The following is a 23559-nucleotide window of genomic DNA, read 5'->3' as shown; positions in this document are numbered from 1 at the left end:
ATCTCTCACACAGGGGGGGTAGATTTCAAATGGAGTCACCCATTCAGTGTTGTCTGCTCCAAAATGGGATACTCCAGTTGAAATCCATACACCCCCTATGTAATTAAAACATGACCTTACAGGGGGTGTAGATTTCAAATAGAGCCACCCATTCAGGTAGGCTCATTTTTTTGAAATTCACACTCCCTGTGTGAAAGATTAAGGTCATGTCTTCCATAGGGGTGTATGGATTTTAACTGGAATAGTCCAATGTCCAAGTAAAGGTGTCAAAATCGGATCTGATGTTCATTGTCACAGCCACAGACTACTACAGACCATGTATCAACAGTCAAAGTCCCTATGCTGTGAATTCTTGCATATTCATGAGGGCTGATTGTTCGATCGTGCCAGGTCTAACAATCACGCCAGTGTTGCTTGCCTTCCCGTATACGTGGTAGAGCTTTGCGGATTATGCGATAGACCATAAAATTAAGTGCGTAGCAGTTTCTTGCCTGTCACATTTCATGGAACAATCGGCCCTCATTATCGGGTGTTGCTGAAACTTTTGACTGCTTGGACGCGGTCTGTTATCTTTTTCATCCATGGTCACAGCTACCAGTAAAGGTGTCAAAATCAGACTGGATTTAAAAGGTCATTCTGTATCTTGATCTAAAATACACCACATGAATAACATTAACTCCATTCTTGCAAGTCTTGTAAACCAATCTTTGTTTAAAAATGACAAGAGCACTGCAAAAACAATTCTACTCTTCACAAGAATTCAATTCAATACCAAACCTTTTACTTTCATCTACTCGGCTTTGGCTTTCTCTTTCTTCTCTTCCTCAGCAGCGGCACTGATTGGTTTACCAAATAGCAGCGGTCTGATGGTGGCTTCCACATAACTGAATGGGTCTGGTAGATGGAACAGCAGCATTGAGATTTTTATTGTTGCCATAGCGATAGTGATGTAGAGAAGGAGATGGGAGAATGGAATACCAAGAAGTCCTTCTCTTTGCAGCACCATGAGACAGCTATTCAGAGCATAAGCTTTCAAGGCGCTGTGAATTGTAAAACATATTAAGATGTTAGTAAGACAAATGCTCAAGTAAGTAAACTATTTTTGTTGTGTGTAACAGTAACAAACTGAACAAGACATTATTTTTTTTAATCTGATACTGAAAAGAGATTTGCAACTCGCTTTTCTACGTTGTATCCAAAACCATTGTACTTCATCAGGCAACTGATTGGTGGTGATGTGAAAGTACCGTAAAGATTCGCCTAATGGCACACTTGGCCTCCTTTTCCTTGGGGAAAATTTCATCTGCAAATAGAGAGCTCCCACCTTGTAAAATTCAAACAAGAATTAAGGTTCTATATCCTTATTTGCTGATGGGAATTTGACGGGAGGGCAATTTTAGGTTGTGACTAAAATCTGACTTGTGTCTAGGGACTCCATAGCACCATTAGGCGAACCTTTATGGTATGAGATTAATTTTAGCATTTCTAATCAGATTATGTTATTTCACGTTTCACTTTCACAAAATTGATTGTTTTCTGGGCATATCCATTGAGCAACCAGGAAAAGTCAATGAGGAATATGAGAGCCTTATTGCCATGAAATTTAGGAACCTTATTCCCAGGAAATTTAGTGTTTGGAAGGAAATTTAAGCTTTGAAAATTAAGAAATACCTCTTGGGGGGATATTTTGAGTTTCCAGCTCTGCTTTTAAGGTAACACAGCAAAAAATACTCTCTGCATAATGATGCTAGGGCTATACCTTGCACAAATGCCACGTCAAATTGATTCATTTCTCAACAGTATGGTTTCTTGTATATGAATTGACATAACCCTCGGAACTACTGATTGCAACTTTTTGCCACATAATTATGTCTAATTCTAACCCTGATCCATCACACATAGCTTCACTGTCAACATGCCAATTGTACTAAAGCAGTCACCACTAACAAGCCTTAACCCTATTGGGTTTGTTTGGAGGTGTCCTCTGTGTTGCCTGGCCCCACTCTGCCAAAGGGGAGGTACCCATGTAATATATAATGGGGTTAGGATTTATATAATATTGGATGGCATTGAGGTTGTATTAGAATATACTGCCGCCATGAATGATATTTAACGAGCGTGCGGCGAGTTGAATATCATTCATGGCAAGTGCAGTATATTCTCATATAACCCGAAATAAAGCCATCCAATATTATTATTATTATATAATATGAAGCTTTTTCTATGCGTTTTGAGTAGCATTAAAGTATCAAACTAAACATATATACTGGATACTGGTCCAATTTGGAATCCAGTCGTTTAGTGTAATCATTTTCATCATGTTTGCCGGCGGTACAAAACAACAAACTGTGTAACTCAATCAATTACGCCTGCTTTGGTCTCTCCATGCGAGAGGTATGCCGCATAATGCGCTACAAATTGCGAGCGACAACGCAAAATGTGTGCGCCCATTCAGTATCAAAATATCTTGTACGGTGTTACCATGCAGTATTAAAAAGCTTTGTATTATATAATAATAATTAAAATCACAGTTTGAGCTAATGGGGTTAGGGTTAATTTAGATCACAGGTTGAGCTACATGTAGGCTATAAGGCTCCACCCCTGGACACAGGGAAAAATAGAGACCCCCTGTGAGTGCAGGCATGTTCAGGGGGACTCTAAACCCATATGACACAGGGCAGGGTTGGTGGTTGTCAGCTCTGTAATGGGTGGGGAGCAGTGGCAACAGGTAAGCCTCTCTCAGAGAATATACCTCTGGGATAATCATACCAGTGCTATATAAATAATTTTAAATAGCCAATAAATCTTGTGGATGCATTCAATGGTGTTTTTTGGCTAACCTTCTCTAAAATTGTTCACCATGGCATGCTATGTGAGCAAAATTTGGCAGTATACTGTGCAAGCGTATATGAGGGAAAATTCAACATTAATTTTTATCCTTTATAAATCTCATGTTGTAAAGTCTCTTAAGGGCTGGGGTATGAGCGTTTGGACAGTATTTATTTTGGGACATTAGAGCACATCAGACATATCGAATTGCATTCTGAATATGAAGAATGTCATTCTGATATCAAATAATTTTGATTTTTGAAATTCGCAATTTAATACACATTTTATGGCAAATCATTAAAAATTGATATTTTTGATATTTAACAGTACTTGAAGTAAACTTTATAAATCTGATGATTTATACTTAAAGTGTATGTAGGTGGGATGAAAAGCCGACGATCAATTGAAAATTTTGACCTTTCGTATTGAAGATATGGATTTTTTTCCCAAAACACCAAAGAAAAATAAGGTCTTTTGGGGAAAAAATCCATATCTTCAATATAAAAGGTCGAATTTTCAATTGACCGTCGGCTTTTCCTCCCTGCTACATACACTTTAAATATATCATTAGATTGATATATTTTACCGAGGACTGTTATATATCAAAATTTGAAAAATATCAAATTTTTATAATTTGTCATAAAATTTGTATTATATTGTGATTTTAAAAAATGAAAATTATTTGATATCAGAAAAGACATGCTTCAGTATTCAGAATGCAATTCGATAGGTCTGAGGTGCTCTCATGTCCCACAAAAAAATACTGTCGAAACGCAATAAACGCTCATTTTGGATCCCTTAATGTAGGGTGTATTCACTGATGCCTAAATAACCACACACAAGCAACTAGACATCATGAAAGTAAAGCTCATTTGAGCTAAAATGGTTTAAAAGACCATGTCATTATGCACAGGTTTCAATGGGATAATGTCGAATCATGCTAAATGGCAAGCCAATATTAGGAGGTGAACAAACTTTTTGCAATCCAAAAAATTGCAATTGCCAATGCAAATTTGGGCAATAAGGCGACATACTTTTGGTCATAACTTTGTAATTATTTAACCTGCAGACATGGTTGAACTATCATTTTTTAAAGAAAATTGTCATCTTTCATTTTATTGCTTTTTGAAGGAGGGAGTTTGGCCGAAGGTGACCTGTAAGGAGAGGCACCCAACCAGTGGTATTTTGTGGGTTTAGGATTAAGGGGGTACTACACCCCTGGCCAATTTTGTGCCTATTTTTGCATTTTTCTGAAAAATTATAGCGCATTGGTGACAAGTAAGATATGCATATTATAGGGGCAAGGACTACAACTACTGCACTGAAAATTCAGCAACTCAAGGCAAGTAGTTATTGATTTATTGATCAAATATTGGGTTTCCCTCATTTGTGACTGTAACTCCACAACTGTTGTCTGTGCTGAAATAAAATTTCCAGTGCAGTAGTTGTAGTCCGACTCCTTGCCCCTATAATACACATATTGTACCTGTCACCAATGCGCTATAATTTTTGAGAAAAATGCAAAAATAGGCACAAAATTGGTCAGGGGTGTAGTACCCCCTGAAAGAAGAAACAGGTATATAGTGCATAATAGATTCTTCTGATGATGTTTGACAAAACTAAATTGAATTGGATTTGTAGTCAACTTACAATGAAGGCTTCATGAGTTCGTTGCCAGCTTTGTCGAAGACACCACGCAAGAGACGTTCAACATTACGCATTAACATACTACCAGTACCTGTGCAACAAAGAACAATGATATAAAAATGTTGCCCACTTCTGTACTAGATATTGCTTTCTTCCACTGTACATGTGAGGAAAACTTCTTCACCTTCAACTGTTTTGAAAAAATGCTTTAAATCTTTGTGCATACAATTATATTTGTGTCTTCTCATTATTATGATTTTAAATTAAAATATTAATATGGCAACTCATTTTTTCGGTTAATGTCATTGTCAATGTGTACATTGTAATGCGCATGCCTGTCCAGTTCAAAGCGCAGTGATGATCTGTGCATTATAATCTTTTCCTGAAAATTGACGAGAGTGTATTTTAAGCGTACATTGCGTATTTACTGCGTTGAAATGCAGTTGTCTCTGATTGGCTTAAAAATGTTTTTAAATGCCATGACACCTTATTTTCATGCTCTGAAGCAATTGAAGTACAGTCCAACCTCTCTTATCCGAACCTCTTTTATATGGATCTCTCTGTTATCCGGATATGTGATTTTCATAGAAAAACATGTTTTTCATATTTCGAGAACTTGATTTCATGCACAGAAGCATTTAGAAGGACATAACTATGTGGCATACATAACTCAAATACCATATTTCAGTGTTATTACCCCATTTTGAGTAACCTCTTGCTATCTCAATGTTAGCACTTCAGACATTCAATGCATAATTGCATGTAATTCACTTATCCAGATTTTTCACTTATCCGGCCAATGCTTGTCCCATCATGGCCGGATAAGAGAGGTTGGACTGTACATCACTTTATTGTGCCACAGCACTATGTTAAATCAAATACCATCTTTTCAGTGTACTGTACATCCCATATGAAGTAATTTCTTTGGGCCAGTTTCTCAAAGCATGGCTAGTGGTCAGGCTTCCTAAGACATCAGGCTTAAGCCCAATTAGTCCTATATAATTATACCAGTGCTTACAATTTCACATTGTACATCATACACATTGGTAGGGTTAGCCTGCTGGCTTAAGAATGCTGACCAATAGCCACGTTTTGAGAAATCAGACCTTATTGTTCCAATTTCAACATTTTAGACATTCAATGCAGAATTACACATAATTCACTAATCCAGAAGTTTCGCTTATCAAACCAATGCTTAGTCCCATCATGGCCGGATAAAAGAGGTTGGAATGTATCCATGCACAAAAGGCATAACTGATGCCAAACGGGTCAAAACTAGTGCAATGTCAGTGCATATTAATGGTCATTCCAGCCAAAAGTGCTTCAGGTGAACAAGGAAATTTCATTCATTTTATGTTTGCAGCCTATCAGGTCCATACATCTCATGCATTGGGCTATTCCATTTAGAATCCACAGTACCTCTGTGGAAGATTTTGGAAATATCTTCCACAGTGGGAGTATGAATTTCAAACAGAATGAACACTTTAGCAGCTCCATTTGAATTTCATACACCCTCTGATAAAGATTCAGCCTGAATCTTCCACTGAGGGAGGGTGTGTTTCAAATGGTACTGCTAATGTGTTCATTCCATTTGAAATTCATAGTTCCAAAATCTTCCACAGGGGTAGTGTGGATTTTAAATGGAATAGCCCAATTTTAGTACAGTATTAATGTTGCTGTGGTGCATTGTCAGACATCTCTCTTTTTAGTCTATACTGTGTTCAACCTGTAAGTATTCAGCGTTTGTTATGTCAATTAAGTCCCAACCTACGCTTGCATTTATAAGTTCATATCAGCGCGAGCCAGTCACACATCGTCGTTGGGCAGGAAAAACCTCCTATGTGCTTGTGGCCCCTGAACATGTTTAAAACAAAACTGACAACAGGTAACATAGGAGTTTTTGTTTTAAACATGTTCAGGGCCCAATGACACATGAGGTTTTTTTCTGCCCACAACGACATTATATATGTACATGAAAGGACTTTGCGTAGGTTTTGCACTATATCAAGCCACTATTAACACCTGAGCTCAAAACCAAAATTCTTACCCCTAGGGATTTTTGGAGACAACTTTTTTTAAAGAGTTGTCTCTTTTTAAAAAAAATTAAAATCTATTTTTGGAAGCCTTACCCATATGGGAATTGGTCGGAGGATGTTGTCTGCAAAAATGTCGACCCTGGCTTAAACAGTGAGGGTACTCTTTTCAAAATGGCTGTCAGAATCCCATATTATGGCATTTAAATAGAAACTTGAAGTCACCACTTATAGGTTGAACAAAGTTTAGCTTGGAGTATCAAACCATTCTTTAGTTGGGGGACACTGCAGACACTAACCTTGAATCGTACCAATAATAATCATTATCAAATACCCTTCTGGATACATGTCTGCGGCTTGCACGACCCCTTTGGCGACCTTCCTAGCTCTTATGACTTCCTTAAGAGGTACAAGACCGACTTTGGCTGGCAGGGTTGTCATGGTTTTGTAGTACAAATCACCAGGACAATAGAATACTAAATACCTGTGGAACAAAAATGGGAAGCAAATGTGCGTCAGTTTAGCATATCTCAACTGTTTCCAAGTCATATTTTATCTTTTCAAAATCAAGTGCAGCAAATCTTGCTGCTACAGCATACAGTGCTACGGGCCCATGTGTTCTCCACACTTCTATTAATTTCAATTTCAAGCATGATTTCAACTCATGCTATGTATCTAGTAAAATGTAGATATCAACTAAACTGAGATAACTTGATTATTAAATAATGCTATTGCTATGTCTCAAAGGCAGTTTCAAAAACAAATGCGGAATGCATTTCTTTTTTAAGATTTTTACTTAATTTTCAGTTAAAATGTAATTTTCGAGTGTTCAAAGGTACACAGCATGAACTTGTGGTTGATTTACACAATTCAAGTACTACAAATATCAATACCTAAACAATGCAAGTATCGAATCAATTAAATTTTCTTCAAAACACGTCTCAGAATTTCATGATTTTACGGCAAAAAAACTATAAAAACAAACGAGAAATAAAAAATGAATTTGCTGTTTCAGCTGACATGGATGCGCTAAGAAAAACAAACACAACGGCTTTGACTTCAGAAATAGCCCTTTTTTTCAAATATCAGAAGGAAGATCAAGTTATGCAATATTATGTTAGTTTGGTTTATTGTGTTGTATTGTTTTCTTTCTCATAATCAGGTGTCAGACCAGTAAACAATTAAGATGATAAACTTACCAAACTACTGTTGCTAAGCCAACACGTACATGATTGTTAAAAAAGTACAGGAGGGGTTGACCAAGGAGAAAATTAACGAAAATAGCACCAGCAAAACAGGAGAGCATGGCACAGAACCAGCAGACTAAGGGATGGTTCTTGCTCAAGGCGTTGGCACCTGTAAGAAACAAACAAAAAATGATTAAAAAAAACAAAATTACGGTACCGGTACATAAAGTGTGATGTAATTAGTATTCATTAAATTTTAGCAATATCAATTACAAGAACAGATTTACATATTGTTACTGTAACTTACAATACATGTAAAACCCAAGTTGAATCTTGTCATCTTGTCCTTCTTACAAATGTTAGTTAAAATAACTAGTCATCAATCCCCCGCATTGGCATTTCAGACTCTATCTGCCAAGCAGAAATTGACTAACAATATCTTCTTTTTGGTCTGTTTAACACCAGAATTCAACTTTGAATTAAAGTGGCCAAAACAGTGTAAATTTGACTTTATTGTATGTCCAAGTTACATGTATGTAATTTTGGGGCAGGTCAGTGTCAAGACTCCACATTCCCTGTAATATTTCTTGGCATAATACATGTACATGCCACTGGGAGACTGGACATACTGGACCGGATGCACACTGGAAATTATTTGTCTCCTCCCCCACAACTGACCCCTGAAACGCCCTCTCCCCACAATTAAATGGCACAGTATTCGGATAAATTCCAATACATACCCTGCTTTGAGGTTAGTAAATTTGCATTTTATGCTCAAGGAACCCTACATGATAAACTCAATTAATTTTGCCAACAAATGGTGTCCAGTGTCCACCCACTACATGTATATATCCAGGCTTTGAGTTTAAAAAAATTGAGGAGTGTGATAAATAGCACACCTCAAACTTGTGAGGAGTGCTATTTTATGAATGAGGAGTGTGATTGCTTAAATGTGATATAAGCTTAGAGATTAAGGAGTGTGATAAATCGCACTCCTTATGATCATTTAAGGAGTGCGGAGGAGTGTGATTGCACTCGCACTCTTCAAAAGTCAAAGCCTGTATATCAAAGGTTCACTATACATGTCAAAAATGAAATAAGGTCAAATATATGGTTAGGTAGGGTGAGAATCAACATTGCAAACCTTATTTCATACTCCTCATAGCGAACCTTAATCCTATTTTCAAGAATATTACATTATACATAGCGAGCCTTCAACATACTGGGTGTAATCACCCCTACTTACCCGATCCAGCATCATTCCTCAGATCGATTACCATCAGCGTAAAATGTGCCCAATCAAATAATGGAAACAACGGTAAACTGCCAAAATTGTCCATAGCAGCCAGCACAGACCCTAACAGTATATCTACACTGGCTTGAGCCATCACAACGTCTTATATTGGCAGCACTCGCTTCAATGACTTTTAATTAATTAATTTTTCAATCGGTTTGAAATGATGTATCCCAGAATGCTTAGGGTGTGGTGTAATTATGCATGCAGGTGTTTTATCAGATGTGGTGATTGGCTACATAATCTGCAGAAGAAGAAAACAAGCACATGTATGTATAATTATCACTTTTAGCATTCTGCTATAATTTTATTCTCACAAAAAATGCACTGAATTTGTATCCATTTTGAAATCATTAATAGAGTATGACATGAACACAAATTATCACTTTGCATATTAAAAACACTACAGTACCGTAACAAATTTTTTTAGTAGGTCAACCATGAATGATCCTAGCATTTAGCTTTAGGTCCAGGGACACTCCAAGTCTCCAAACCTAAAAAATTAAATAACCTAACCTTTTTTTTTTTCAATTTCGGTACCCGATTACCTCTTGAAAAATGTGTCGGGTACCCAGGTACAAAATTACCTGAAAATCTGTGCCTTACGATAAAAATAATATTTGGTACTTGAGTCCAGTTCTCATTTACGGAGTTTAGGGTTAGGGTTGGGGTAGGGCAGTCTTGTAATAAGACTAGTAGAGTTGCACCCTATTCGGCAATCGCTCCTAATTTTTTTTTTTTTTTTTTGCTTTTAAAAAATGAAATCATTGACAAAAATATTGATTTTTTTATGTGATAAATACTAAGACATTGTAATACTTGGGCTTCAAATGTCATATTATTTTTCATTTTAAAAATATTTTCTTTATTAAATATTTTAAATGGAGAGTCTTCAATGTAATCATGGTAATGGGTCACATACATAATATAAATAAATATACGGTATGTATATATTTAAATAACAAAGTGCACAATTGATTCTAATTGTCTTGGATTACATTAACTTTCCATGATGATTTTAAATCACTAAAATAATAAATTCACTTCCCATTTCTTGTAGTCAGCGGTAGTGCCTGGTGGTAAACTTTCACTTCCTGATGGCCTATAACTCTTATATAATCATCAATCATTGCTTAGTGCTGTAGACACAATGATCTGATCCTAAAGCCAATGGCAATGAAAGCTGATTATTAATTTGTTTTAAAAATAAAATGAAAAAATAAAGTTTCATGAGGGCATATATTAGGGGTGGTGCAATAATTATGTGTACCCCGCGGTCTGGTGAATTATAGGAGGGCAAAGATTTTTTTGCAGGCCAAAAGGGGGGCAAGCATTTTTGGCAAGTCGAAAGGGGGTCAAGCAATTTTGACAGGTCAAAAGGGGGAAAGCAATTTTGGCACAGATATTTTGGGCACCATTTCTATATTAAGCCATAAAAAGGTGAAGACAATTTTAAAAGTTTTAAATTCGGGTTCCCCAAAATCTTGCATGTGTATGGGGGGGCAAAGAATTGTTGGCACATCAAAAGGGGGGCAAAGGTTTTTATACACCATCAAAAGTTGAAAAATACTGCTTTTTACTAGTATTTTCAGGGTTCAAGCCCGGGGTTCAAGTGAAAGGAAAATGCCCCTCAGTCAGAGATCTGAACCAAAACAAATTTATGAGAAATTTACTTTCACTGCAATTTCAGTCTAAGGAGATTTCATGATTTTTGACCTTATATAGTCCCAAAATTCACTTTGCCCCTCATGGCAATGATCTGAAAATGATGCCCTCTCCCGGGGCCCCTCTGGCAAATAAATTCTGGTGCTGCCACTCAGTGACAGTGTGTCATGGTGTAGGCCTATATAAATAAGCCTGCATGTTAAAATAAACATGATAAAAATTAAAATAAAGCTAGTAATAATATAGTACAGCTAAACTATCATCAGACTATTTTGAAACATTAAATGCATTGAGTTGGCACCATCCATTATTACCTAGTCATGTGGAAGTCTTACGTGGCACTTGACCAGGCCATGTTCATGTTGATAGATACCCGGATAGATAATGACTAACACGTACGTACGTACACGTTTCCCATCTGTTTTTCTAAATTTAAGCTTACCATTTCGATTTTCATGATCTTATCAAGAGATCGGCATCGTCTACGTCTCCGTGATCAAATATTCACACCACCAACCCTGGTAAACGTCAATAGCTTGCTATCCAGGTAGTCTGCTGCTGCATGCTGTCATCTGTGTGCAGAAATACTAGGCATACTTGCCAAGGTATTTGTAATTTAACACCAAGTCAGTTCATTCAGGTTCATCGTCAATCAAAATACAGGTCATCACTAAATAAAAGTAGAGTAATCTGAACGGAATCAGCGTATCAATATTTGGGCTTCTAATTGGGCGCTTTTCTGATGCGGCAAATGCGCTATAATTGCTACACCGCCGGGGAGGTGCTTGTATAAATGAATGCATGTTGAATCAGACCCTGTGTTGAATGTGATAATGATTTTGAGGTAAAATTGGAGTGGGGTATGGGTAGGTGCGGGTGGTGCGGCGCACTTGTCACCCCCCCCGCCTAATCGACAAAAAAGTGCACTTTTCCGAATACAAATATCAAAATTTGCCAATTTGGTCCCAAGCTAAGTCACCCACAAACCAATTCGATATTGACCAAAGGGGTAAACGATTTAATATGTTTATGAATATTACCACGAAACGGCTGTAAAGTCGGCTCGCAGTCAATTTTGTTTTATTTCGTGTTTAGAAAATATATATCATAAGCTTTAAAATGAAAAATCATTTGACTCCAAACGATATCCAGAAGTAAAACAAGAGGGTTAAGTGCACAAAGTACAAAAAAGTGACTATATCTCATTAAGGGAGGTGTAATGAGCGTGAACCTGGTTTGGATGCAGAGGGAGTGTGCCTGTAACAGACACAGCCACCAGAAAAGGACCAGCTCAGATCGCGCGCCAAATAAGTTTGCAGTCCAGAAATTTCATTTTTTCTCAGCCTTGCAAAAAATAGGCAGAGGTGGGAATCGAACCCGGGACCTCGGTGTTGTAAAACCTACTGCGTTACCACTGAGCCAACTGACAATCAGCTATGAGAAGTTTGATAGTAATCCTTGATATTGCTGAATAGAATAAATCAATACTGATAGGTCTATTTATCTAATGTACGATGTTATTCAAATTGGCCTATAAACTAGGAATATAATGTGAAATGACTATCAATCGATCAATCAATCAAGTTGTCAAGTTATCAACAATCAATAATAAACCGACGTAGGCCTATCATGGAATATTACTAACTAGGCCTACTAACTAATATACCAAATAAATAAAATAAATAAATAAGTCAGTAAATAAATAAATAGGCATAGGCCTAAATAAATAAATAAATACATAATGCAGAATGCAGTTAGTATTTTAGTTGCAAAATTCCAAACATTCTATTCACACATTCTATTATAATTTTCTGCTATACACGCAAAGGACCTGTGCCTTTAATATGTCCGCGCCTAATCAATAATGAGTCTTTCACCATGCTCACACACAACTATTGTATCCCTGCAAGTATTATCTACTGACCAAGTCCTAACACCTCAATGAAATGGATGCTATAACGTACCCAATCAAGCGAACATATCAAGGTCATATCAGGGCGTTATACAAAGAATGGTCAAAGGTCAACGTTTCCAAAGAAGTATAGTAATAGATGTAGACACAAGCATGGAATAATTGATAGGAAGAGGCACTCCCTAATTAGCATGAGGCCGCATTCTTATTTAAATTAGCCATTGTGTTATAAATTCATATTCATGTTTACCGGTAGCACTTTACACCACCACGTATAGGGTAAGCCATGAATAATTTAGTGTTGTAGGCCTAAAGTCAAATAAGCTTCATTCTTTCCAGTCTTGAACAAAATAGAAGGCGGAAGCGGGAATCGATCTCGGTACCTCTCGGGTGAAAGGCACAGCGTACAACCACTAAACCAAGTAACTATCTGCTGTGAGACGTGTGATTTTAATCCTTGATATTGCTCAATGGAATAAATCGTGAAATTAAATCAATAATAAAAGAAGCTAAGTTTTATTTAGGGCTCAAATTGGAGAAAGCTCTACTAGAGAAAAGGGAAAATATTTGTCTTTGCTCTAAAGAAAATATTTAAGTTAGAAAATAATCAAATAAATATATATAAATATTTTGAAACAGAATGTTACGCCTCTATTGGAAAAATTATTACAATAACTTGTCTATACTATAATTTATTATTTATTTACTTATTTACTTATTTATTTATTTATTTATTTATTTATTTATTTATTTATTTATTTATTTATTATTTAATCACTAACATTTATACTCACTTCATCACTCACTCACTTAAAATTAATCTCATTCTGATGACAAAACAACCCAATTAATTATATCATGAACAATATTATTTAAATTATTTAAATTTTTTAAATTTGACCAAATATTTTTATAAATGTCTCAGATAGATCAATTTGATTGTAGGTGCATGCAGTAGAAAATAGTCTAAAGACAATATATGCAAAGTTTAAGGCCTATTATGGTGGGTATACTTTTGGAGCTACATTTTATCTCAGGTCGAAATATGGTGAAAAAATGAAATGTGTAAAAAACGCGTTTGAAAATTAAAAAAAACACGTTGTTTTTAAATCTTTTTATCCGTTTTGCATAACTTTTAAAATTTTGTTTAATGTACATGTATTATCAAAAGTGCATTATGTTAATGTGTCTAATAATGAAAAACACATTGATATAATGAGGATTTTTTTATTTCTCTTGACACCTGTCTCACTTTAACTTCAAAATGGCAATGTATTGCTCGCATTTATTTCAGAAAAAATAATTCATCCACCAATGCCAAGAAATCTACCGTCACCACTGTCTATTTTACCATAATGACAGATTCAGTAATCATCCATCTTACAAAATAATATTGTGTGAAATAATATGTGGTCATTGAATAAGTTTGAATTGGTTTAATATGTGGTCAGTAAATCAATCAACCAATCAACACCCTCCTCTCAATCACTCTTGCATTCATTCATTTACCTGTTATACCTTCACACTTTATTCCAACAATCAATCATCAATCAATCAATTCATCAATCAATCAATCCATACATCAACATATCAATCAGTCAATCTGTCAGTCATTTAGTCTCACGTCATCACAAGTCATAAAATTAAAATTGATCGACAACTTGATTGGTCGATCAGTTCATTGTTTCATTGTTTGATGGTTTGATAAGTCTATTGATCGAAATTGACTATTATATAATTATTAATATTGTTATTGTTTGATTGATTGATAACTTGAAGAATTGATTTATTGATTAATTCTTTGAGCCGTTGCAAGTGAGTACGTGAAATGTTTAAGAGCTGAGTTACTTCAATAGGCCTAAATTAAATAAATAAACAAGCAAATAAATAAATTAAGTAATTAAGTAATTAAGTAATTAAGTAATTAAGTAATTAAGTAATTAAGTAATTAAGTAATTAATTTATACATTCATTCATTAATTAACTAATTAATTATTAGATAAATAAATAAAAGTTGTGCAAGAAAAATCAATGCAATAGATGTCCCATTTCGTTTAGGGCTATACATCTGTATATTTGTTTTGTTTTCATAAAATTGTTGTAGGCCTATTTCTCTTTTGAAATCATTAGGGGCTAGGGCTGTGCAATAATTATGAGCCCTGGGGGAGGGTACAATTGGGGGGCAAGAATTTTTGGCGAGCCGCAAGTGGGGGGCAAGCAATTTTGGCCAGCCGAGAGGGGTGCGAATTAAATAAAACCCTCTAAAAAGGCTTCGGAAAACAGTACGGAAACGCTTTAATGTGCAAATTTTCCTGCTCGCTGCGCTCGCAACATAATAAGCCATACCGCATGATACCCGCAAATTGGGATCCCAAAAAGTTGGCATGTGCAAGGGGGGGGGGCTAAGAATTTTTGGCGGACCGAGAGGGGGTGCAAGCGATTTTTGGTGGGCCGTTCGGAAATTTTACCCCCGGGGGGGGCTCATTATGGGTCCCCGGGGATAAAATTTCAAAACGGGGTATAAAAAAATGCCCCCCCCCCCCACCGGCCTGCCAAAAATCGCTTATCTGCAAATAAAATTGTGACACCCCCACCCCTCGTTGCACATCCAAATTATTGGGATCCGATCCCGCAAACCTTAAATTAAATAGATTCATCAGATTGGTGGATAGGCCCTCCTATAGGCTTACAGTAAGAAACATTTTTTTTAACAAAACCGATCTTTTTACTCATTATTGACCATAGGCCTATTAAACAGGCGAAGAATTTGGTTTTGTTCAAAAGACAATTTGCATATTTAAGCGTTTCCGGACGCGTACTGTTATCCTAAGCCTTTTAGAGCGTTTTATTTAATAGGCGTAGGCCTACCATGAATATGTGCAAAAATCCCCTTCTCCCCGCCCCCCCAGGCTCAGAATTATTACACAGCCGATAATCTCCGGGGAATATCTCCAAAATCATTCAATCATTCTTTTGATAGACCTAAACTCTTCTAGTAGGGATTTTAAATACTATAAGTAGGCCTACACGTTATTCAGCAAGTGACATATCAGTGCAATGTACAAGTGAAATAAACGCCGTGCATCAGTGTGTCACTTCATTAATATTACTAACCGGCTCACACGCTGTAGTGTATAAATCAAAATTCAAAACACTCGGGTGATTGTATAATCAGTGGCCTCAGCTCAATTGAGGGCGTTTCAAAACAAACGAGGTCAGTGGAGGTCAGTGGTCTCAGCTCTCAGAGCGGGCGCACTTTCAAGCTTGGTACTCGCATTGAACAGACAAAGTTCGCAAAACTGAATGGCGGCTTTATTTGTCAACCGTAATTAACATGATCAAGGAGTCGAACATGAATATTCATAACCGATCGATAACTGGACTCATTTTCTACCAAGCAAACCAGCGGGATTTGTCATAGGTTTGCGTGCTTAATAGAATAACCGTGAATTTAGTGTCACCCCCGTGACACAAGCTTTCGTGCGGGAAACATAAACACATAGTCGTCAGTCGTGTGGTTTTTATGAGATTTGATACGGCGCTGAAGTCTATTGGCTGTCCCAAAATCAGTACCAGACCCGGTTTCCAGACGGCAATGTGTGTGTTGTTACAAGGAACGCAAACTCATTTTATCAATGAGTGAACCACATAGAGGAATACAAAATCTATCGTGAGCCAATCTGCATTCTGTTGCCTGCAAAAGCCGACGATCAGGTAAAAATTCTAAAAGCAGCGTGACTAGATATTTGCGTTAATTTCATGATACGTGTAAAACGCATTGAAAACGCCAAATTGCAGTCATAAAATATACAATATTAGTAAATCACCCAATCGAATGTTAACGTAGGTATGTGGAAAAGAACTGCAATAACAATAACAAACTATGTGCCCAACGAGTTGTCTTTGGCATGTCGCTTTTTTGAAATATGACCAAAAATATCAAATTTTGGAAAAACGCCCCAAAATTTAAAACAAACACGAACCTTCCAAAATAAATATATATTAGCACTCGGCGGCCCAGTCACTACCTGCCGCTGTGATTTGGGGTAACTCATTGCTTCCCCTCTCCAGATACCGGAACTTCAAGGTCGCTCATACCCCAGCCCTTAACCAATGATCCTTCAGATATGCGACCACTGACTTTTTTGTTCCTTATTACCAGAGGAAAAGTTCGACATATGGCACGACTCTCTAGGCTTGTGGTTAAGGGAACTGGAATGAGCGTTTTGAGCGTTTCGACAGCATTTTTTGTGGGACATGAGAGCACATCAGACCTATCGAATTGCATTCTGAATACGAAGAATATCTTTCTGATATCAAATAATTTTCATTTTATGAAATTCACGATATAATACAAATTTTATGACAAATTATTAAAATTTGATATTTTTCACATTTTGGAGATATTACAGTCCTCGAAGTAAATTTTATAAATTTAATGATATAGTCTTAAAGTGTATGTAGCTGGGAGGAAAAGCCGACGATCAATTGGAAATTTTGACCTTTCATATTGAAGATATGGATTTTTTTACCAAAAAGACCTAATTTTTTTATGTGTTTTGGGGAAAAAATGTATACTATAATATGAAAGGTCAAAATTTTCAATTGATCGTCGGCTTTTCACCCCACCTATACATACACTTTGGAAATCATCAGATTTATAAAGTTTACTTCGAGTACTGTTAAATATCAAAATATTAATTTTAATGATTTGCCATAAAATGTGTATTACATTGCGAATTTCAAAAATCAAAATTATTTGATATCAGAAGGCCGTTCTTCGTATTCAGAATGCAATTCGATATGTGCTCTCTAAGTCGATTTTGAGCGGGGGATTTTGAGTTTCCCGTCACCCGCCCTCACTTCATTTTCTGACCCTCACTTGAATTCATTATTGTGATTTTCCAAAAAATACCAATGAAAACTGGTTATATTTGCAAAAAAATTATGAATATCCCTTTATTTTTTGTGGAAAAATCAAAATCAAAACATACATTTTGCTGTCAACCTTGCAGACTCTTTGTAATATACTTTTGAATCTCATTTGGGCTAAACATCCATCTTCAAGTGAGTGAGCGGCAAATAACAACACATTTTACATAATATTTTAAGTAAAGAAAGCAGGGTTGGCGCGATTTAAATCAATTGATGTAAATCACGATCTAAATCAAATGATTTTCTTTTAAATCACTGATTTAAATCCACTTTTTAATTGTTACCATTTTTGAGAAATTTAAGTTAATTTCTTTCTTAAATTGACTTTTTACTTCATTCCTAATGTTTTTGCAACTTTTGGATACAATTAAAATGCCTCTATGATGTCAATATGTTGATTCCCCATAAAAATGTCAGGAATGCAGCGCTCAGCTTTCAAGTGAGTGGCTTGCCGGCTCATTTACTATACCATCAGGTCCGTGCAAAGCAACAGGTGCAAATTACAGGACTGTACCCTTGATGTCAATGTTAGGAATGTTAGAAATGTAGTGCTCAGCTTTCCAGTGAGTAACTTGCCGGCTCATCCACCATGCCAGGTCAGTGACCTTGAGTTACAGGTGCAAATTATATTCTTGTATACCCTTGTTGTCAATATTGATACCCCCCCCGAAAACGTAAACAAGTATTTTTGCTACATACTGTTGGTATTTGTTATTGTAGAAAGAATGTGTCACTCGCAACGCCTTATCATGCCGATCCCGAGATATTTTGGGAGTGGTGTGGCAGTATAATAGGCTTAGCTTGCATGCAAAGGAGTGAGGACACTATAGAAAGTCGTCATGCATGATATCAAAGGCTTTACCGTCCCCTGGTCTTGCATAAAAGCTCAAGTGCAAATCGCAATAATTAACAAAGCACACAATAAAGAACGTGAAAACGGTACTTCCGAGAACAATAAGAAATGTTTATTAAAATCGCTCAGTTCACCCTTTTATACACGTACCTCGAACAAGTTTTTAAAACAACTTTTGGTTCAAAATTATTGATATTATAACTTAATATTATCCGAATTCATGGAGTGATCTAGCCAGTGGTGGCGTGGGTCATCACATTGGGGTGGGTGGGGGGGCACCGACCATGATGGGGGGAGCACCGGATCTGATTGGGGACACAAGCCGTTATTCGGCAATTTTCCTGTGGGATTTTTTAAAATTTCAGATCGAATGGATCTAGCTGTTTCATCAGCGTTCATACAAGTGGCGAATGTGCACCAGACATGCATGCGGGAGGGGTTTGTCCTGACACTTCCAAAATGGTCAGCAGATGCGCACGAAAAGTGAGAAATGTGCATTTTTAAAGCCTACACAAGCATTGACAAGTTAAAATCAAAATCGACTGGCCCAAGGCACCGCGCACTGCAAATTTCGCCCGGCAGTTTGAGCCATTCATGAACAACATGCCCCCCCCCCCCCTGCCCCTTGCACCTCGGTCGGTACGCCATTGACCTATAGGCCTTCGTGACACTCACTCATCAACCTGTAATATTTGACAGGGTATAATAGTTTTTGGTATGGTGACATAAACGGTATAAGTAGAGTGGTGCCAACGGTGCACATGGGCGCGATGTAGGCCTAATGTTAATGTTGCTGCAATCAATAGGCCGCAGTCTTGAATGGCATCAAATTGGCGTCACATGTTCATGTATACCATACCAAGAACGCCGAAAACTAATCCTGCCAAATTATTTATAAAGTTCTCCAATCTGCATGCAAAACTGCAAACGTTACCATGCACTTAACCGTAATAGGCATGCAATAAGGCACATTATCGTTATCCTCAAGTGCGCAACACATTGGCGCTCCCGTCGGTCGGGGTTCGAACCCGACCAACACTTCGACAAGTCAAACGTAAACCTTAAAGGCCGATATTGGTGATACATTACATGATGGTTTCAGGCTAACTTTATAAAGTTCCTATATACAATCAAAGAGTCAATGTACTTGCTCTATTCATTCTTGTTCTTCATCTCATCATCACTTATTGGACTTCCAAACACTAGTGGTCTTATAGTGATCTCCATAAAACCAAATGGATCAGGTAAGTGGAACAGCATCATTGATATCTTGATGGTAGACATAACGATGGTGATATACAGCAGTAGATGGGATAATGGAATAGGAAGCAGGCCTTCTCTGCACAGAATCACCAAGATGGCATTGGTGATACAAGCTTTTAACATGCTGTGAGTAAAAAAGTAAAATTAATTGAAAGTGTATATTATATTAAGTAAATGGTTAAAAAAAAACAATGCACGTCATGGATTTTGCATAGGGACGAATCAGATGTTTTGCAGTGCGTAATAGAATAAATTAATTGGTAATTTAAATGTCACGCAGGAATTTTAGACATTGTGCTGTATTATATCTTTAAAAATAATGATGATGATGAGTATACATATTTTTAGGAAATGACACAAGAAATCCAACTAGCATGGCAGATTTATGCAAAAATAAGCAGTTTTTTTAGATAAGCCCCAAATTTGATTTTCCATGTCAAATTTTTTCGACCACCATAACAACTTACATTTCCAAATCGATGAAATAAATTCCATACAAATACCTAAATCTCTATGGTATATGAGCAAGGGTTAATATAATTTTTCTATAGCCTACCAAAAGAAAATGTATGGTCCACAACTTACAATGTAGGCTTTAGGAGTTCCGAATTGGTAGATGTGTCCCAGACTCCGCGCAGGCAACGTTCAACATTGCGCATTAATGAACCACCGCAACCTGAAATCAAAAGATATCAAAACAAGTTAAATACTGAGCTGATAAATGACGAACATGTAATTTTCATCGATTGAATGACGAGGGAATAGGCGTGCGTCGAAAATGCGTCAACATTTTAACGTCACAGTCTTAATGAGGAAGAAGCGAAAAAGCGACATATCAGTGTAAAGATGAATAATTCCAATTCTATCCAGGTGCTATATTTCGTGGGTCAAAAAAACCAATCACTTTAGCGACCAATACTTACCTAAAATCACAGCATTGATAATCATGATCAAATAGGCTTCTGGATAGAGATCTGCGCTTACTACGACTCCTCTGGCAACATTCTTGGTTCGGAAGACTTCTTTGAGAGGCACAAGACCCATTTTAGCAGGGAGGGTCGTCATTACATTGTAATAGAAATCACCAGGAGCGTAGAATACTAGATACCTGGAAAAATTATAGTTTGAGAATCAGCGTTTCACATTCTGCGCGGAAATAAGACATCGAATTCTATTAATTTTGTTGTCAGTACGTGTACTCCTGGCACACATTATACAATCTATTGGGTATTTTCCACATGCACGTTATGCATATAGTAAGAGTAGGCCTAAAGTTATATTGAGCTGAATTATTATGCAAAAATATATGAAGCCGTTAAATGAGACAAGCTCAGACACGGATCCTTTCTTTCCAGGATGAGGTTCAGATTTATTAACAAACAAGCAAACATGCACGTTCGATTCATCATGTTCATCTAAACGAGGCCTGGAAAAACACAGTGTGTGAAGTGTGGTAAACGAGGAGTGTTCACAGGAATGTGAGGAGGTATGTGAGGAAAACTTAGCACAAATACAATTATGAAACTCCTCGAATTGGAGGCAAAAAGTCGTCCTAATCCCCCTATCATGAGAATTACTGCTTTTCAGGTCTAACCTTCTCGAATTCCTGTGTACGCACTCATCTCCTGGTTTCGCAACTCACACGTACTGTTAATGGTTTTGTCACCGTTGCGTTATAATTATACATACTGAACGATATTGTACACTCTTAGAAAAAAAGGTTCAACTTAAAACCTTTTTTTGTCCTGTATGCAGAACCTTTTAGAACCTTAAAAAAGTTCTATAAAGAACCTTAAAGATTTAAATAGGCCTAGGGACATTCTAATTCATTCATTCATTCATTCAGGGACTCATCACAAAGTTAAGAAAAGTAAAAAGTAGTGTTAACCCTTTTTGGTACTAAAAAATTTTCTTGGATAAAGAGCCTTTTTTCTGTTCTACTTTCCCATTGGCTTTCAATTGGGTTCTTTCTAGAACCAAAAAAGTTCTGTAGCCAAGAAAAAGGTTCTTTGTAGAACCTTAAGCTTGAAGAACCTTTAAGGAACCTTTAAGAAAGAACCCTCAAAAGGTTCTAAGTAGAACAGAAATAAAGTTCTTTATCCAAGAAAATGATTTTTTAGTACCAAAAAAAGGTTAACACCACTTTTTACTTTTCTGAGTCCCTGAATGAATGAAATATAATGTCTGATAGGCCTTCTTCTTTTCGAACCTTATCACTGCTTAGGGTTCTACATACAGGACAAAAAGGTTCTAAGTTGAACCTTTTTTTCTAAGAGTGTATAATTACCAAACTTTATCAATGTGTATGTCCATATTGTAATGAATTGAGAGTAATAACAGTAAAATAAAATCATAATTGTATTCATTTCGGATAATTTCATTTTTATGATGTTAAAACGACAACAGTTAGCTCTATACTTTTAGCTGTTATGCCTATTCATGAATATGCTTACATATATTTCGCTTACAATATTATTTATTCGTCGTTATAGGGGGCCTATAATTATTTTTTATTTTATTGATGCCGGTCAACAAAACTTGCATAACGTCGGCTTATGCATGATCAACAACAGTTGTATGAATATGGCATCATAATTTTATACAGTATATTATTAAGTCTTCCATTGTTTCAATTTACCATATTATCGTTGCTAATCCAACACGGGCATGGTTGTTAAAACATTGTAGAACTGGCTGACCAATCATGAAATTAAGCAGTATTGGACCAGCAAAGCAGGATACCATGGAACAGAACCAGCAAACCAAGGGATGATTCTTGCATAGTCTCTTCGTACCTATAGATAAATCACACACATAAAACTGAAAACCGTATTGGTATTCACGTTAATTTATTTCTGTCTTCTAACGTCTTGTGTTTGGGTTTAAAAGTTCCATGATGATGTCAGCAAGTATGTTACAAGATCTCTTTAAAATGATCATGTCCCAAAAGAGGGGCACTCCACGAATTTGAAGCATTTCTTATTTTAGTTGCTTTTCTGTTACGATATTATAAGCCTGCTTTTATTCTGAAAAGGCTATAGGAGTATATACCAAACCGGGGTATCAAACATATTTGGAGACTTTGATCCCGGACTTTGATACCGAAATAACTTGAGATATAGAATTCCAAAGTTTTGTCAGTAAGCGTAGCATGACATGGTTCCAGAGCACATTGGAAAATTTCAATAGTTTAGCTTGGTATTTTTACAATTTTATTTTGTTTGTTTTAGCCCAAAGTTTTTTTCGCAAGCAATTCTTTAGTAGCAGTTTTTATCTGGAAAAGTCATCATTATCAGTATGCTTCTTTTAAAGGGGCATTTCGTGATCCACAGCCTCATCCCCCACTTTTCTCAAAAAAGTTGAGATTTTTATATCACTGGAAACCTCTGGCTACATAATGTTTATGTACAAAATATTTCTTGCAGATTAATTCGTTTAGCAAAGATATCGTGAAATTTGAATTTCGTTCTGGTGCACCAGAACGAAATTACAACGTATTGTCTATGGAGCAGTGTAATACACATAATCATGCATAACTCGCAAACGCAATATCGGAATCAACTGAAATTTTGGGAATATGCTTTTTTCGTGGATATGTACTGAAAGATGTCATAAAAAGAGGATGCTAGGATCACGAAACACTCCTTTAACGAGGAGAAGTGTAAACAATTTTGATACTAGTGTAAACTTACCCGACCCGGCATCGCTTCTCACTTCTATCACTGACAACGTAAAATGCGCCCAATCAAACAACGGAAACAACGGTATAGCTCCAAAATAATCCATAGCAGTAACCAAAGAGCCTAGCAGCAAATCTGATCCACTTTGACCCATTACGATGGTTTTATACCAGTTCGATTTTAATTAATTTTTAGGGTTTTTTTATGATCCACAATGTTTTCAGCAATATATTGCATTTACATGCAGCTGTAGATATGACG

The 23559-nt window shown here is 36.5% G+C and overlaps 2 protein-coding genes across 2 annotated transcripts; both read right to left on the bottom strand.

The window, feature by feature from the left end:
- Positions 1–493: 493 nt before the first annotated feature.
- LOC140147382 (trimeric intracellular cation channel type 1B.1-like) lies at positions 494–11320 on the bottom strand. Its single transcript, XM_072169159.1, has 6 exons — positions 11098–11320; positions 8943–9234; positions 7709–7865; positions 6809–6993; positions 4480–4567; positions 494–1040 (listed from the first exon to the last, which is right to left on the bottom strand). Exons 2-6 carry the CDS (start codon positions 9082–9084, stop codon positions 791–793), a joined length of 822 nt encoding a protein of 273 aa, XP_072025260.1. The 5' UTR covers positions 9085–9234; positions 11098–11320; the 3' UTR covers positions 494–790.
- A 7301-nt stretch (positions 11321–18621) lies between these two features.
- On the bottom strand, positions 18622–23559 carry LOC140147733 (trimeric intracellular cation channel type 1B.1-like). Its single transcript, XM_072169491.1, has 5 exons — positions 23311–23559; positions 22257–22413; positions 20542–20726; positions 20204–20294; positions 18622–19742 (listed from the first exon to the last, which is right to left on the bottom strand). The coding sequence occupies exons 1-5, from the start codon at positions 23450–23452 to the stop codon at positions 19508–19510; spliced, it is 810 nt and encodes a 269-aa protein (XP_072025592.1). The 5' UTR covers positions 23453–23559; the 3' UTR covers positions 18622–19507.

The sequence above is a fragment of the Amphiura filiformis genome, chromosome 3, assembly GCF_039555335.1.
Source record: "Amphiura filiformis chromosome 3, Afil_fr2py, whole genome shotgun sequence".
NCBI lineage: Eukaryota > Metazoa > Echinodermata > Ophiuroidea > Amphilepidida > Amphiuridae > Amphiura > Amphiura filiformis.
Note: the sequence above shows the minus strand (reverse complement) of the source record. Positions and strands in the feature narration are given on the sequence as shown.

Coding starts and splice junctions, on each gene's coding strand:
- LOC140147733 (XM_072169491.1), bottom strand. CDS start 23,452: ATGGGTCAAAGTGGATCAGATTTGCTGCTAGGCTCTTTGGTTACTGCT. Junction 20,727..22,256: donor GGATTAGCAACGATAATATG/GTAAATTGAAAC, acceptor TAATTTTTCCAG/GTATCTAGTATTCTACGCTC. Junction 19,743..20,203: donor GAACTCCTAAAGCCTACATT/GTAAGTTGTGGA, acceptor TTTTACTCACAG/CATGTTAAAAGCTTGTATCA.
- LOC140147382 (XM_072169159.1), bottom strand. CDS start 9,084: ATGGCTCAAGCCAGTGTAGATATACTGTTAGGGTCTGTGCTGGCTGCT. Junction 7,866..8,942: donor GAGGAATGATGCTGGATCGG/GTAAGTAGGGGT, acceptor TGTTTCTTACAG/GTGCCAACGCCTTGAGCAAG. Junction 4,568..6,808: donor TATTATTGGTACGATTCAAG/GTTAGTGTCTGC, acceptor TTTGTTGCACAG/GTACTGGTAGTATGTTAATG.